Genomic DNA, 16712 nt, shown 5'->3' with positions numbered 1-16712 from the left:
AATGTCCATATGCAAAAATAGTCCATGTTAGGAAAGTCCATATATGATGAGACTCACTTTCATCGCAGCTCAGTCTAGAACCAAGAAACAACTCTATAGATACAGGGAGAGAGGGAGACACAAGCGCCTACTAAGTGTAGCACGGAAGTTATTTTAATAAAGATAAAAGAATGTTGCTCACAAACGGAGTAAAAAATCAAGCATGTAGCGCTGTAACAACGGGTCCTTGCCAGCACGGTCTACATTTGGGTGGATAGAAAGGGCTTGGGTCCTGACTTTCAGGGGCGCCAGAAGCTCTCGGTGGTTCCTGATCCATGGCATTCAAACTCAGCAGACGTGAAATCACAACCGGACGAGATGCAAAGAGGAAGCTGGCGATGTGTTGCGGAGTATGCTCTCCTTCTTCAGGCCATGAAGGCACCATGTTGTAGAGAGCTTTTACGGGCAAACAGGCAGTGGAGGACCACAAAGCCCTGCTGTTTACTTAAAACAATAATAAGCAATACAAAACAAATACAATATTGGGTAGATTAAAGAGAGGATAACAAACTTATAAAGTGAAACATATAAAAATATATAAAATAAAATCATAGTCTGGTGCATGTAAATACCTCAATCTTCTGATACACTGATGTGTTAATGAACCTATAGTGTGGAATTTGTATGTATGTACAGTACATGTTTGCCTGAGAAGATTATTATACCATTACGACTCACATAATTTGTATAATATGGCACCTACAATTGGACATCTTGCTTCGGACCTTTAGGGTCCCATGCAAAATTGGAATGTATACCTGAATTAAAAAAATATATTCAAAATATATGAAATCACGTTTATGTATTTTGTGTAGATATATACATTTGAACTATAATATGATCATATAGGTGGAATATCTAAATGTGAAGTAAAAGAGAGACCTATATGCAGAGTGTTTTATTAGCAGGTGTAATAAATAACTGAACTAGAGGGCCTATTCATAAAGGTCCAGCATGGGCGGATTAAAGAAAGGTGTTGACCTCCATTTCCTCATTGAGGCCACCAGGTGTCAGAGTGTCCAGGGGATAGATCCAAAAAGTTTCCCCTTGGCAGAGGCATTTAAAACACTCTGCCTCCAGGAAAGTGTTTGGAATGGATTCATTAAACATCTTCCTTGTGGTCAGCTGCCGTCTGTTTGCCAATATAGCCCCCCTTTCAACATGGGGCATACATGGCCTGAAGAAGGAGTGCATGCTCCGCAAACGTGTCACCCGCTACGTCCTTGCGTCACATCCGGGTTATGACGTCACTTCCGCTAAGTTTGCATTCCGAGAGCCTCGGGTGCAAAGAAAGCCAGGACCCAAGCCCTTCCTATCCACCCAGATGTAGACCGGAATCCATGCCAACAATGACACGTTGTTACATCGCTACATGCTTGATTTTATACTCCGTGTGTAAATAACTTTTGTTTATCTTTATTAAAGTTACTTTCTTGCTAGTCAAGCTTGCTTGCAAGTCCTTAGTAGGTGCTTGTGCCTTCCTCTCTCCCTGTATCTATAGAGTTGCTTCTTGCCTCTAGACCGAGCTGCCACAAAAGTGAGTCTCATCGTATATAGAGTTTCCTAACATGGACTAGTTATGCATATGGACAATTTGCTTATTGTGAACCATAGCCTTCTCCATTGGTCCCCTTCATTTGTGCCAATCTTTGTGTTTGTCCTGTTCTTAAAGAAGCCAAATTGTGCTGCATTTGGGGTCATTAGGTGGCATTGGTTCTGTTGCCCTTGCATTTATATTGCTGCTTATAATATCTGTATATGTTTTACTTTAACATTTCAGTATATGCCTATGAGTATGTTTTACCTGTTCTGGTGCACTGATTACCTTTTTTAAGTCATTTCCACCATGGAACTCATACATGACATTGAATCTGCCAAATACGAGACGCTTGAAGAATTATATACTTGTTTTCCCTCTGGGTTTTTTTCGCAAGACTACTCTCTGCCTAAATCTGCCTATAAAGAGTGCTGCATTAAGTTTAGAAAAATAGAACAATTTATTATTTCAGCCAACCAACAATGGCGGGACAAATTCTTTTTGTCATATTACATATCTCACACCATTTCCCCCAGGGAAATGAGGATATTAAAAACATGTTCTTTTTTCATCAGATTTAGAAAAGAAATGGTTCCAAATATCCGAGTTTTGCACCCGTAAATGGATGCATGTGATCATAAATCAGCAAGAGCAGAAGTATCACGATTTTCAACATCAAATAAAATCCCTGTTACAGACCTTAACTAAACTTACACCTCATTTACCTTTACAATGGTTTTTAACCATTACAAAACACACCAAAAGGAAAGACCAACTAACCCAAACAAAACTAGGTAAAATCCGGAGAGACCTAGATGACTACAAATACAACATGGTGTACATTTAAATCACACCCAAGGCCCACCCCTCATCTCACAATGCCACATTACCTATACTTCTCATATCTTGTTGTCTGGTGCCCAGATTGCAAGTCCCATCCGGGAGTACCAGACCCAAGCCTTCTGCTCATTCCAACCCAGCCCCGCCTACCGTGTCTAAATCATCCAACACACACATGCAGGGTTCCACTACTCCTCAGAAATCAAATTCTCATTTCACTTCTAAGAATATGCTTTCTCCCAGACCCCACAAAGAAAAGAGAAAATCTCGTAGGAAAAATCGATACCCTATTCAATGCAGGATTAATTCCAATGCAGTATCGTCTGTTACTATCCGTCCCAATTTAGATGACAGTCTACCTACTCCCAACCCTACTAGTACCTCTGGTCTCCTACTCCCTCTTACCCTACCCAGCTCCAGCTCTTTAGTTACTACAGAACAACTGGACATAGTTCCTAATACATCTTCTAACGAACATACAGATAATGTACACACCCTTCCATCTATTAGCACAGTGATCCTCAACTCCTCGGGGCCCACTAACAGGCCAGGTTTGCAAGATAACTAAAATACATCACAGGTGATCTCATTTGCTGCTCAGTGATTAGAAAATAAATTATATATAAATATATAAAAGCTGCGCTCTCCAGTGAAAAATTAGTTTACATAAATCATAAAATGCAGCCCTAAATGTTTAGATAAGTAGCAATCAAGTGAGATTGGTAGACAATTGATTTCTTAGCGTGCAATTATTCACTTATCACTAAGTGCCACCTTAAATTAAATCCAAATACAAGAAAAGAAGGATAAGCCCCATTAAGTGGCTTATAAATTGAATAGATGTAAATTAAATCAGTAATACACCAATATCATATAAATAGTCCAAAATAGCAATATAGTGCAAAAAAACTGTGCACATAAGAGTTCCAACAATAGTATTGATGAACAATAAACAATCCGAAAAACACTAACCAATGGATTAAAAAAACATAAACTGTGCAAAATAGCAATTTAGTGCAAATACATTGTGCATATAAGAGTCCCAGCAACAATGTTAATGAGCAACAAACAGTCCACAATCACTATCCAATGGGTTGGAAAACCAGAAAGATCTTGCTATGAACTTGTGAATGCCTTCACCAAACACACAGATCACCCAGTCAAGCCTCTTACCAGAAATGGTAGACCCTCAAATTATAAAGGGACAGGATAAGAATGGATGCTCTCTGTATGCCTTCAACCAGGGATGGACCGTCCTCCTCTGCTACAAGATGCTGGGCTCAAGTATGTCATGCAAACAAAAGGGACTACATGGTGAAGTACATCATGTAAAATTAATTTATTGAAAGAATAACACTCACAATATAGACGATAAAATTAGCATTCAGAGACAGCCGTGGTCCTCGAGGACACACTGGTCTCTGCAGACTGCATTGAAAGGGGGCACGAATGATTATCTCTGCATTTAAGGGGGCACGAATGATGATTTCTGCATTGAAGGGTGCACGAATGATGATCTCTGCATTGAAGGGGGCACGAATGATAATCTCTGCATTGAAGGGGGCACAAATGATGATCTCTGCATTGAAGGGGGCACGCCCCACGCTGGTCTCTGCATTGAAAGGGGGCACGGCATGAGCATGAGCACGATGATCGGCATGAGCACGATGATCTCTGCATTGAAAGGGGGCACGCTGGTCTCTGTGCATTGAAAGGGGGGCACGCTGGTCACTGTGCATTGAAAGGGGGCACGCTGGTCACTGTGCATTGAAAGGGGGCACGCTGGTCTCTCTGCATTGAAAGGGGGCACGCTGGTCACTGTGCTTTGAAATGGGGGCACGCTGGTCACTGTGCATTGAAAGGGGGGCATGCTGGTCACTGTGCATTGAAAGGGGGGCATGCTGGTCACTGTGCATTGAAAGGGGGGCACGCTGGTCACTGTGCATTGAAAGGGGGCACGCTGGTCACTGTGCATTGAAAGGGGGGCAGGATGGTCACTGTGCATTGAAAGGGGGCACGCTGGTCACTGTGCATTGAAAGGGGGCACGCTGGTCTCTGTGCATTGAAAGGGGGGCACGCTGGTCACTGTGCATTGAAAGGGGGCATGCTGGTCATTCTGCATTGAAAGGGGGCACGCTGGTCTCTCTGCATTGAAAGGGGGCACGCTGGTCACTGTGCTTTGAAATGGGGGTACGCTGGTCACTGTGCATTGAAAGGGGGGCATGCTGGTCACTGTGCATTGAAAGGGGGGCATGCTGGTCACTGTGCATTGAAAGGGGGGCACGCTGGTCACTGTGCATCGAAAGGGGGCACGCTGGTCACTGTGCATTGAAAGGGGGGCAGGATGGTCACTGTGCATTGAAAGGGGGCACGCTGGTCACTGTGCATTGAAAGGGGGCACGCTGGTCACTGTGCATTGAAAGGGGGGCACGCTGGTCACTGTGCATTGAAAGGGGGCATGCTGGTCATTCTGCATTGAAAGGGGGCACACTGGTCACTGTGCATTGAAAGGGGGCACACTGGTCACTGTGCATTGAAAGGTGGGAACGCTGGTCACTGTGCATTGAAAGGGGGGCACGCTGGTCACTGTGCATTGAAAGGGGGCACGCTGGTCATTCTGCATTGAAAGGGGGCACGCTGGTCACTGTGCATTGAAAGGGGGCACACTGGTCACTGTGCATTGAAAGGGGGGCACGCTGGTCACTGTGCATTGAAAGGGGGCCCACTGGTCACTGTGCATTGAAAGGGGGCCCGCTGGTCACTGTGCATTGAAATATTAAACCATGCTTGAAAGTCGCAACTGGTTACTAAAATTTTTGAATCTCACCACTAATGTGGTGGTTCGTCAACCTGTCACACATTTCCTTGTAGAAGATCTCTCACTCAATTCCAAACAGGCCCAATTCATCTTGGATCATATCTACCTATGCATATATATACTATTATCAATTACAATCATCAATTAATATATTAATTACTGTCATCAATTCCACACATGCAGGTTCATTAACACATCAGTGTATCATAAGATTGATATAGGTATTTACATGCACCAGACTATGATTTTATTTTATATATTTCTATATGTTTGATTTAGTTATCCTCCATGTAATCTGCCCCATATAGTATTTGTTTTGCATTGCTTATTATTGTTTTAATTAAACATTCTCAGTCCGCCGCTGGGCCTTGTGGACCACCGCTGCCTGTTTGCCCATATAAGCCCTCTTTCAACATGATGCATTCCCAGGCCTGAAGAAGGACCGCATGCTTTTGCATCCCGTTTGGTTGTGATGTCACATACGCTGAGTTTACTTTTCATGGACCAGAAAACATTGAGAGCCTTCAGTTGCCCTGAAAGTCGCAGGGAATCCATGCCAACAAAGACCTGTTCTTACAGCACTACATGATTGATTTTATACTCTGTGAGTAACATTTTTTATATCTTTATTAAAGTTATTTCCTTGCTACACTTCGTAGGCACTTGTGTCTCCCACTCTCCCTGCACAGACTGGCTATCCCTGCTCAACAAAAGTCAATCGTTTGATCAACTTGTCCAAATGACATGCTGGAAAACCTTTGGTGATCAGTGGCTGCAGCCAATCAGCCCATTGGCTGAATGAAAAAAAAAAACATTTTAATGGCCAGTTTTTCTTAATCTCCAAACTTGCATTTAAGGAGAGGAAAGACAAACATACCAAATCAAGAATTAGAGTGATAAATCGTAATGTCAAGAAGCCATATCTATGGAAAGTGCGCTAAAGCTGGCCATAACTGTTAAATTTCTACATCCGTGCTCAACTGCATGGATGGAGGAATCTTCCTGCTGGGTCATTGTATTGTGACAGCCATTGGAGGGGCTATTAGGATACCCAATCAGTGACTGCGTCTGATTGAATGAAGCAGTTGTTCAGGCAAAAGAAAATTTCAGAAGGCTCATTCTACTAAAGCCGATCAAACTATTAACTTTTGTTGAATGTAATGGGGCTGACAGGGCTTCTAAGTGAATTTCAGCTAGTTCATTAGGAACTGGACAACGTTTCCACAGAATACAGCCAGCCTTAGTGTGGTAAAAAAGAAGTTGTAAAAAAGCAGTGGTTGATTGCTTCCCAACACAAGTGGACTGATGAACCAACCACACTTGTCTTGTATACTCATATGCGAGCAATTAAGCTCATCTACTTTCTAACAGCTAGAAATAACAGTCTAGACATCTATAAATAAGCATGTGTCTCTGGGTCTGCTTAGACATCTAACCTGAAACCTCTAAACACAATGATCTGAATAAATCTAAACCCACACCTTTCATCGATTGCTTCCATCTCCTCATCTTGCTTCTCTCCACCCTCTTTGCCTCCCAACCAATGTTCCCTTTAAGCTGCGCGCATGCGCGGACGCGTAGTCTAAATGAAGGTCCCGCACAGCACAAGTTCAGACCGTGCAGCCGCAAACGGTACCGGCCGGGGCGCCAGAGGAACTTTACATTATTTGACTGTGGCGGCCGTGGAGCAGAGCAGTGCGCCCCGAGCCCGCCCATTGTGTGACAATAGCGAATGAAAATTCACTTTTGTCACATGGATCCTCCTCCTGGCCAATCAGGGAGTGGGTCCTCCCGCTTTCTGATTGGCCGAAAGGCAAACCCCATGCCATTGGCCGAGGAGGAGGCGGGAGGACTGAGGAGACGCGGGGACTGAAGAGAAGCTGCCGTGAGGTAAGTGCACGGGTATCTCGCGGGGGGAACGCTGGCAACTTTGGGGGCAGATTTCCTCAGCTCTGAAATTTATTGTCTAACTGTTGAGGCTGGTGGCAAGCAGTGGGGAGAGATGCTGCTGTGGTGTTGGTGAATGCAGCACCAAGGACCTGGGGGAGCCACCAATGTTTCAAGGCATGCTACTGCACAAATCTATTATTATTGTCATTAGGTTGCTATTGGAGATATCATCATAATGTGTATGAAGGTGTGAAAAGTTGCTTAAGTGATCATATGCATTGTGAATGTGCTTTTATATTTATTTGTTGGTAATATGAACGTGTGGATATTTATTTGGACCTATTTTTATAGCTATGCCCTGCCCCTCTCCCCAGCACCTGTGTCCTCTGTGCAGAGCTCTGCAAGCAAGGTGTGGCAGGAGGTAGGGGAAAGGAGTTGGCAGATGTATCAGCCTGTACATGTAAGGTAGGCTCACTGTTCCCGGGATGGACCCCAGGTTGAAAACAACCAGGGACAAACAGCTAAGCAGGACTGTTGGCAACTATGCACAGCCCGCAGCTTCTCCCAACTCTCTCCTCCTTGCTCCCAGTGCTGCACTGACAGGAGCAGTGATGCTGCTGTCACTGCTCCTGTCAGCGGTGGCTCCCCTCACAGTGTGGTCCCCGGGGCCTATGCCCCCCCCCCCCCCAAGTTTCAGCCCTGCTTCCAGTATAACTAGACAGCCAGATAGTCGATGGCATAACCTTGTAAAAATAAAATGACTTCTGATATTCCCATCATTTTTTGTCCCTTGTTTATTCATGTAACCAAAAGAAATACATATGTATTACCCCATGGTCAAAAAAATCTACTCTACATGCACTTTTTGTCTAAAGGTTTGTGCTCAGAATTTTTTTTATTTGCTCAGCACAGTAAAAAATTAGAGGGAACATTGCTCCCAACACTACCCATGTGCTGATCTTCCCTCACTACAACTCTCCACATCCTCTTCCCTTCATACTCTAATTCTTTATGTCTTAAATTAGAATCCCAGTTTTAATTTCCCTTAAAATAGCTTTTTTGGCAGGATAAGTGTTTCTCCACATTTTAGGAGAAATCTTGAATTTTTACGAATAAGTACAAGGCTTCCTCTGATTGGCTGTGGTGGAAACTGTGATGTGATCAGGCCGCCTCTCCACCTTGGCTAATCAGAGGAAACCTTATATTCCTTGATAAAAATACAAGTCTTCTCATGAATGGTGGAGAAGCACTCAGCCTGACTCTCTTTATGTAATGCTAACCCCAAAGGGGCCACTAGAAAAAACTCAGGTCTCCCTTACCTGTTTAGTGGCTACCAGGCCAGGTACTAGTTACAGTGCACACTGACAAATTAGGGCTCAGACTAGCGCTGTCTCTTTGAAGATTTATTGCAGTACTTGAACACAGGCAAGTAGAGGGATGAGGGTGCAGGATAATCTTGGCACTTACATTTATAAGAGAACATGTTCTTTAAAGATCCTGGTTCCAGCAGTAAGAGAATAAAATGGGATAGCCAGCAATCTGACACTCTACAATAGGGTGACCAGACGTCCCCGGCTTTTGGGGACAGTCCCCGTACTGTGGACACTGTCCCAAGGCCAAGTCTGTCCCTGGTTTTGTCCCAGGCACTGATCTGTGTGGCGGTGGGGGGATTTACAAGCACCAATCTCTCTGTGTGGCTTTTAGTGAAGCAGCTGACAGCTGCTTCTCCTGCTCTCCTTCCCGTGGCTGTCAGCTGCTTCATTGAAAGTCACACAGGAAGATCGTTGCCTGTAACTCCCCCCACTGCCGCACAAATCATCTCCGAATGCACATCAAATGTCCCTAATCTCTAGGCCCCGTGCCCTCCTCTGGCTTCCCGAGTCCTCCTCTGGCTCCTCCTCCATGTCTCTGTGCCCTCCTCCGACACCCAGGGTCCTCTGTGCTCCTCCAGATCCCCCTCTATGCTCCTCTGGTCCTCCTCTGTGCTCCTCCGGCTCCCCCTCTGTGCTCCTCTGGTCTCCCTCTGTGCTCCTCCGGTCCCCCCCTCATCTTAGATCTGTCAGGATGGAGAGCGGTGGAAGGAGCCAGTAAATATGTAATTTACAGACTCCTTCCTTTTCTGAATGAGCAGAGTCAGTGATAACTGACTGTTCATTCATAACTGAGCATCATAAACAGTGTTTACGTTGCTTCCGTTTATGAATGAACAGGATCCTGTCCATTCATCTTCAGTGCAGAGAAAGGGACCGGGGAATCTGTGTCCTTAGTCCTTTTCTCTGTCTCAAAGGAGAGATGTCAGGGGTTTGTTTAGACCCCTGATATTTCACCAAAGCCCTCCAACAAGGCTGATAAAAAAAAAGAAAGAACTGTAAAAAATAAATATTAAAAAATTACATTTTACAATATTTACAATATTTAAAAACTAAAGAATAAAACAAAATAAAATAAAAAACACTGACACCATCCTCTCTCCCCCCCCCCCAAAAAAAAAGCATTGTAAAAGAAAACAAAATACCAAAAAAATATATAAATTGTAAAAGATAAAATAGTAAAGAAAAAAACAAAATAAAAATAAAAAACTATTGACACCGACCAATTCTCTACTGACACCATCCACTGCCCTACTGTTACGATCCACTGCCAACCTCCTGCCCCCAAAAAAGAATTGTGAATTGTGAAAAAAAATTTTGAAATTAAATTGTAAAAGATATAAATAAATATATTTGTAAAAAATGTATAAATAATAAAAAAATAATAATAATAATTACTGACGCTGTCCACCGCCCCACTGACACCATCCAGCCATAACCGTCCACAACCCCCACCCCCAACCGAAGCACTTTAAAGAATTTATATATATATATTAAAAAAAAAAGAATAAAAATAAAATACAAAATAAAATAACAGAAAAAAAATGACACCATCCACTGCTCTATTGACACTGTCCACTGCCCTCACAAAATGTTTGTAAAAAAAAATAATACAAAAATAAAATTGAAAAAATAATTAAAAATAAAATATTAAACAAAAAAAAAATTGACACTGTCTATTGCTCTACTGATATTATCCACTGCCCTACTGACACCATCCTGCACATACTACCCACCACCATATACTCCACACTCTTCTCCTGCACATACTACCCACTGCCATATACACTGCACTCCTTAGCTGATCATTATATTTGTGTCACTGTTGATGTCAGTTAAGCAAGCCATGGATGATTCAAATCTTGCCTGCTCTAGCAGGGACATCTCTGGGTGCAGCCCTGAACTCTGTACATAGTGCACCTCTGTGCTTCTTTGGTAAGAATAAAATACAAAATATGCATTGAACATTTTTTTCTTTATCTTATCTTCTTAACATTTGGTAGTCATATTCCAAAAAAATTCTAAGAAGTATCTTTTATTTACCGTATATACTCAAGTATAAACCGACCCGAATACAAGCCAAGGCACCTAATTTTACCACAGAAAAGTGGGAAAACGTATTGACTCGAGTATAAGCCTAGGGTGGGAAATGCAGCAGCTACTGGACCCAAATGGACCACCACGAGACACAAAACAGGGGCTGCAAACATGGTACAGGAGATGCAGGGCTGTGGGCATGGTACAGGAGATGGTTCAGGCATGGCACAGGAGAGGTTCAGGCATGGCACAGGTGATGGTACGGGCATGGCATAGGTGATGGTACAGGTATGGCACAGGTGATGGTACAGGCATGGTACAGGAGATGGTACAGGCATGGCACAGGAGATGGTACTGGCATGGCACAGGTGATGGTACAGGAGATGGTACAGGCATGGCACAGGAGATGGTACAGGTATGGCACAGGTGATGGTACAGGAGATGGTACAGGCATGGCACAGAAGATGGTACAGGCATGGTACAGGTGATGGTAAATTTCCTGTGCCATGCCCGCATTACTGCATGAGGAAATACAGGGACTGCGGAGGAGTCTCACTTACCTGTCGGTGAGGCGCCTTACATTTAAAAATGGCGCCGCCCGGCACCAACACGTCACCGAGCATGCGCCAGCGATGCTCAGGAAAGCCCATACACGTTCGGCTATTCCCGGGCTGACGGCGCATGCGCGGTGACGTGTTGGTGCTGGGCGGCGGGTATAAGTATAAGCCAAGGGGGGCTTTTTTTTAGCATAAAAAAAAAACATGCTTAAAAAGTCGACTTATACTCGGGTAAGGACGAAATGTGAGAAATAACGTATATATATCATACAATCAGTCCATAAACACATACCACATGCACTGCATATATCATCTTTTTATAAGATTATGCTTATAAAATAAATTACCATTTGCCATTAAAAAAATATGTCCCCGGATTTCATTTAAAAATCTGGTTACCTTACTCTACAAGAGCAGTCCAAGTACATAACAGCAGCCTCTGGCATCTACCCTAAAAAAGTACTTCCAGCCCGGAGCTTTAGGCAAGAGAGCCCTCACCTCTCCAGCCAAGCTTCCACAGGCAGCTTCCTCCAGCAAGTTCTCCTTAACCACTTGCCGACCGCCAACATTGAGCGTACTGCGACAAAGTGGTTCGTTATCGTCCAGCGACGTAGTACTACGTCGCTGGACTCCTCCCCCTGTAGGCGGCGCTCGCATATATATAGCACTGATTACTGCAGTAATGTCACTGGTACCCCCAAAAGTGTCAAAAATGTCAGTCAAGGGTCCGATCTGTCCGCCGCAATGTCGCAGTCCCGCAAAAAAAATCGCAGATTGCCGCCATTACTCGTTAAAAAAAAAAAAACACCAAAAATTACAAAAATCTTTCCCTTAGTTCGTAAACGCAATAACTTTTGCGCAAACCAATCAAAATACGCTTATTGTGATTTACAAACATAGGTAGCAGAAAACAAATTGGCCAAAAATGTAGAAAAAAATAGAGTTTTAAATTTTTTGGGGGGGAATTTCATATAAAAAAATGTTAAAAATATTGTTATTTTTTCAAAATAAACGCTCTTTTTTTGTTTATAGCGCAAAAAGTTAAAATCGCACAGGTGATCAAATACCACCATAAGAAAGCTCTGTTTATGGCAAAAAAAGGACGTAAATTTTGTTTGGGTACGGCATCGCACGACCGCGCAATTGTCAGTTAAGTTTGCACAGCGCCGAATCGCAAAAAGTGTCCCAGACGTAAGACAGCAAAATCCTCTGGTGGTAAAGTGATTAATCAAGGCTCCTTCAGGCCCTCAGCCAAGCACATGCTGAGGCCTAATAGCAGCAGCTCCTCAGTAACACTGGCTGCCTCCTTCTGGAGAAGTTCATGGAGCGAGATAGATCAGACTGTCCAAAACATTCATCCTATTCCCAGCCACACCTTCTGGGTCTACCTCCCAGGGATTGGCTGAGGCCAGATAAATATTTATAATCCAGTAGCTGACCCTCTAACTTTATTTCTGAGAGGCTTCTTCCAGAGGCAGGCAGCAGCATTCAACCACTCTGCTGGGTACAGCATAGTCAAAAATGAAATTAGCCAGCAGACGAGAAGTCATATGTACTGCTGCCAAAACACAGCATCCCTTACTGATTGTAGGTAATATTACTATAGTCCATTACAGCACACACAGTTGCCACACTGTAATGGAAATGGTTTGTATGGGCCAGCTTGACCTAAACTAACTATTTAAAGTGAAATTAAACCTGGAATTCTGTTTTCACTAGACTATTCACTAGACACATTCTAGCTCCAGACCTAATGGCTGGAGTCCTATATGATGCTTCAATGATGAAATAATTGAATAAGATACGCTGAACACTTGAAAGCCTTCTAGAAAACTTTTTTTTTTTGTAGATGCTGAAGCTTCATAATCTGTGCAAGTCAAACCAAACAACTGCAGAGTCGACTGTCATCTACATATATGTTGGCAACCTCATGGATAAACTCACTGGACCCAATAAACTATGAGCAGTGTGACAATAAAAATATGCAGATTGCTACATTTATACTAGTGTGATAAATCACCAGTGATTTGTACTGTGTGTTCCTGTGGAGCGTAACGTGCATAAGAAATCCGAAAACCCCTATCTGTGAAATGTCACATGAATGTCACAATTTATAATTGAAAAGATTGGATATATTTTGGGTAACATGTAACATGGTCTAAAAGGAGGCATTAACCTTTAATTTAGTATTACAAAGATTGTCAGTTTTTTTGCTGTCTGTGTCCCCGTTAAGAAGATTCACCCTCTCTATTTTTCCTGTTTACCATCATCTTTGAAAGTGAAAGTAAAAGAAAATCCCAAATTTTGGGTTGTCTCTAGAAAAGTATTAGAGGGGGAAATAGGGTTGGCCGGGTCAAATGGAACCTCTGGGGAGTAAGGGTATATACATATGTGTAGCTTGGGTTCTCTGTACGATGAGTGAGGAGCATGGGTGTATAGCCTCACGATTTAGAGAGATAGGGTAATTTTCTATATGTAAGGTTAGTTGTGTGGAATATATCAGTTTATATAGGGCCTATGGGCCATATGGTTGAGTAACAAGCTGACTGTTGACATGGGGGGTTTAGGTTTTTTTTTTTTTCTCTTTCCTTTCCTTATTTTGTTTGGTTGTACGTATGTATTGATCGCCCAGTAGAGGGCGGTTGTAAGTTTGTTTTTTTCTATGTATTTAATAAAAAACAATTTATAAAAAAAAAAGAGGGGAAATCTTCCGAAGGGGACACCAGTTCTGGTGACTTGGGGGTCCTCAAGGAATTCCCTTAATTTGCAGGGATTTCCTCCCACTTCCTATTTGGCTATGGGAGAGGAAGTGAAGGGAAAATCTCTGCAATGGGACACAGATGGCGAAAAGAAATCTGGCAGGGGTTCTAACCCTCCCTTGCTCTAACCAAAATGATAAAAAAAAACGTTTTGCTTATAGTTCTATTTTAATGCTCATGTGAAATATTGTAAAAACGAAATAACAGCAGGTGCGGTACAATGCTGTCAATGACCACATTTCAAAATTCATGTGCAATAGTAGCTAACAAATACACTGCTCAAAAACATTAAAGGAAAACTTTTAGTTCGCAGTATAGCATCAAGTAAATTAAACTTCTGGGATATTGATCTTGTCAGTTAAGTAGCAGAGGGGGTTGTTAATCAGTTTCAGCTGCTTTGGTGTTAATGAAATTAATAACAGGTGCACTAGATGGGCAATAATGAGATGACCTCCAAAAAAAGGCCACTCACATTTGTTTCCCCCTACTCATCTTTTCTGACAGTCATTAGTTTTGAATTTGGTTAGAGTCAGTGTCACTACTGATGGCATGGGCGATGCCTGGACCCCTATAGAGGTTGCAAAGACAGTCCAACTCCTCCAGGATGGCACATCAATATGAGCCATTGTTGGAAGGTTCGCTGTGTCTCCCAGCACAGTCTTAAGAGCATGGAGGAGATTCCAGGACACAGGCAGTTACTCTAGGAGAGCTGGACAGAGCCAAAGAAGGTCCTCACCCATCAGCAGGACCGGTATCTGCTTATTTGTGCAAGAAGGAACAGGATGAGCACTTCTAGAGCCCAACAAAATGACCTCCAGTAGACCACTGGTGTGAATGTATCTCACCAAACAAACAGAAACAGACTTCATGAGGGTGGCCTGAGGGCCCGACATCAAAAGTGGGCCCTGTGCTCACTGTTTGGCACCATGGAGCTCGATTAGCATTTGCCATTAAATATCAGAATTGACAGGTCCGCCACTGGCGCCATGTGCTTTTCACAGATGAGAGTAGGTTCACCCTGAGCACATGTGACAGACGTAAAAGGGTCTGGAGAAGCCATGGAGAACGTTATGCTGCCTGTAACATCGTTCAGCATGACTAGTTTGCTGGTGGGTCAGTGATGGTCTGAGGAGGCATGTCCATGGAGGGACGCACAGACCTCTACAGGCTAGACAATGGCACCCTGACTGCCATTAGGTATCGGGATGTAATCATTTGACCCATTCTCAAACCCTACACTGATGCAAGGGGTTCTGGGTTCCTCCTGGTGCACGACAATGCCCGGCCTCATGTGGTGAGAGTATACAGCCAGTTCCTGGAGGATGAAGGAATTGAAACCATTGAATGGCCCCCACGCTCTCCTGATCTACATGCAATAAAACCCCTCTGGAACATTATGATTTGGTCCATCCGACGCCGCCAGGTTGTACCTCAGTCTGTTATGGAGCTCAGTGATGCCCTGGTCCAGATCTGGGAGGAAATACCCCAGGACACCATCCATCATCTCATTAGGAGCATGTCCCAAGGTTGTCAGGCATGCATACAAGCACGCGATGGCCATACAAACTACTGAGTATCGTTCCGAGTTGCTGCAATGAAATTTTAGCAAAATGAACTAGCCTGCTGCATCATTTTTCCACTTTGATTTTCAGGGTGTCTTTCAATTCAGCCCTCTATAGGTTGATAATTTCCATTTCTATCCATTCGTTACTAACGCATTGTCCAGTCCATATCAGTATAGATACCCAGCATGATATTTTTCCCCATTGAGATCTGATGTGTTTTCAAGTCTTCCTTTAATTTTTTTGAGCAATGTATATACATGTCATTAATATACTACAGAACGTGCAGTTTTACCAAATTACCTGAAAGTGCTTTTTCATAATGTTTGCCCATCGTCACAAAGTTCTTTAAGCTTGGGTTGAATTGGTCTAATATAACCTGTGGAAGAGAAATAAAAGTACATTAGGCATAAACCTGGCATGCTACCATACTTTAAGGTTCTTGTAACAAAAGCACAGCAGGCTAACACCTGAAAACAAAAATAAAATGAATGATGCAGTATGTGATCTTAGCCATTCTTGAACTCTAATTCTGTTAAGCCAGTCTTGTGATTTCCACACTGTGTATCAGCCTTTCTCAGCCAGAGTTCCTCTAGAGTTCAACCAGGGTTCCTCCAGAGGCTGTTTGAGGTTTCTTAAATAACGAGTCATTTCTGCCTCTCAGATAAGTAACCATTGAAACCAATCATCTTTTTAGCTTTCTGTAGAGGGAGATTCTTCCCCCTGACCACAAATGTGAGGAACATTCTTCCAATTGACCATCACTCTAATGTATCTTGAATTTTCAATATATTAACCGCTTCCATACAGAGCAGTTAGACCCCCTTCCTGCCCAGACCAATTTTCAGCTTTCAGCACTCTCACACTTTGAATGACAATTGCTCAGTCATGCTACACTGTAACCAAACAAAATTTTTATCATTTTTTTCACACAAATAGAGCTTTCTTTTGGTGGTATTTGATCCCAACTGGGGTTTTTTTTTTTTCGTGATATAAGCAAAAAAAGAGCAAAAATTTTGAAAAAAAAACACTTTTTTTTAGTTTCTATTATAAAATTTTGCAAAAAATTATTTTTTCTTCATACATTTGGGCCAAAATTTATACTTCTACATATTTCTGGTAAAATTAACCCAAATTAGTGTATATTATTTAGTCTGTGTGAAAGTTATTGAGTCTAGAAGCTATGGTACCAATTACTGAAAATTGATCACACCAGATGTACTGATGGCCTATCTCCTTTCTTGAGGACCTGAAATGTCAGGATAGTACAAATACCCCCCAAATGACCCCTTTTTGTAAAGTA

At 42.8% G+C, this 16712-nt stretch overlaps 1 protein-coding gene across 1 annotated transcript in view; it reads right to left on the bottom strand.

Moving 5' to 3' along the window:
• The window catches only part of LOC309567913 (BAR/IMD domain-containing adapter protein 2-like), a 252556-nt gene that overhangs the window by 137079 nt on the left and 98765 nt on the right, over positions 1 to 16712 (bottom strand). Inside the window, exon 3 of the mRNA XM_082273449.1 lies at positions 15713 to 15788. Coding sequence (XP_082129575.1) covers positions 15713 to 15788 — 76 coding nt within the window. The remainder of the gene's footprint in view (positions 1 to 15712; positions 15789 to 16712) is intronic.

The sequence above is a fragment of the Pelophylax lessonae genome, assembly GCF_965119305.1.
Source record: "Pelophylax lessonae genome assembly, chromosome: 12".
NCBI lineage: Eukaryota > Metazoa > Chordata > Amphibia > Anura > Ranidae > Pelophylax > Pelophylax lessonae.
Note: the sequence above shows the minus strand (reverse complement) of the source record. Positions and strands in the feature narration are given on the sequence as shown.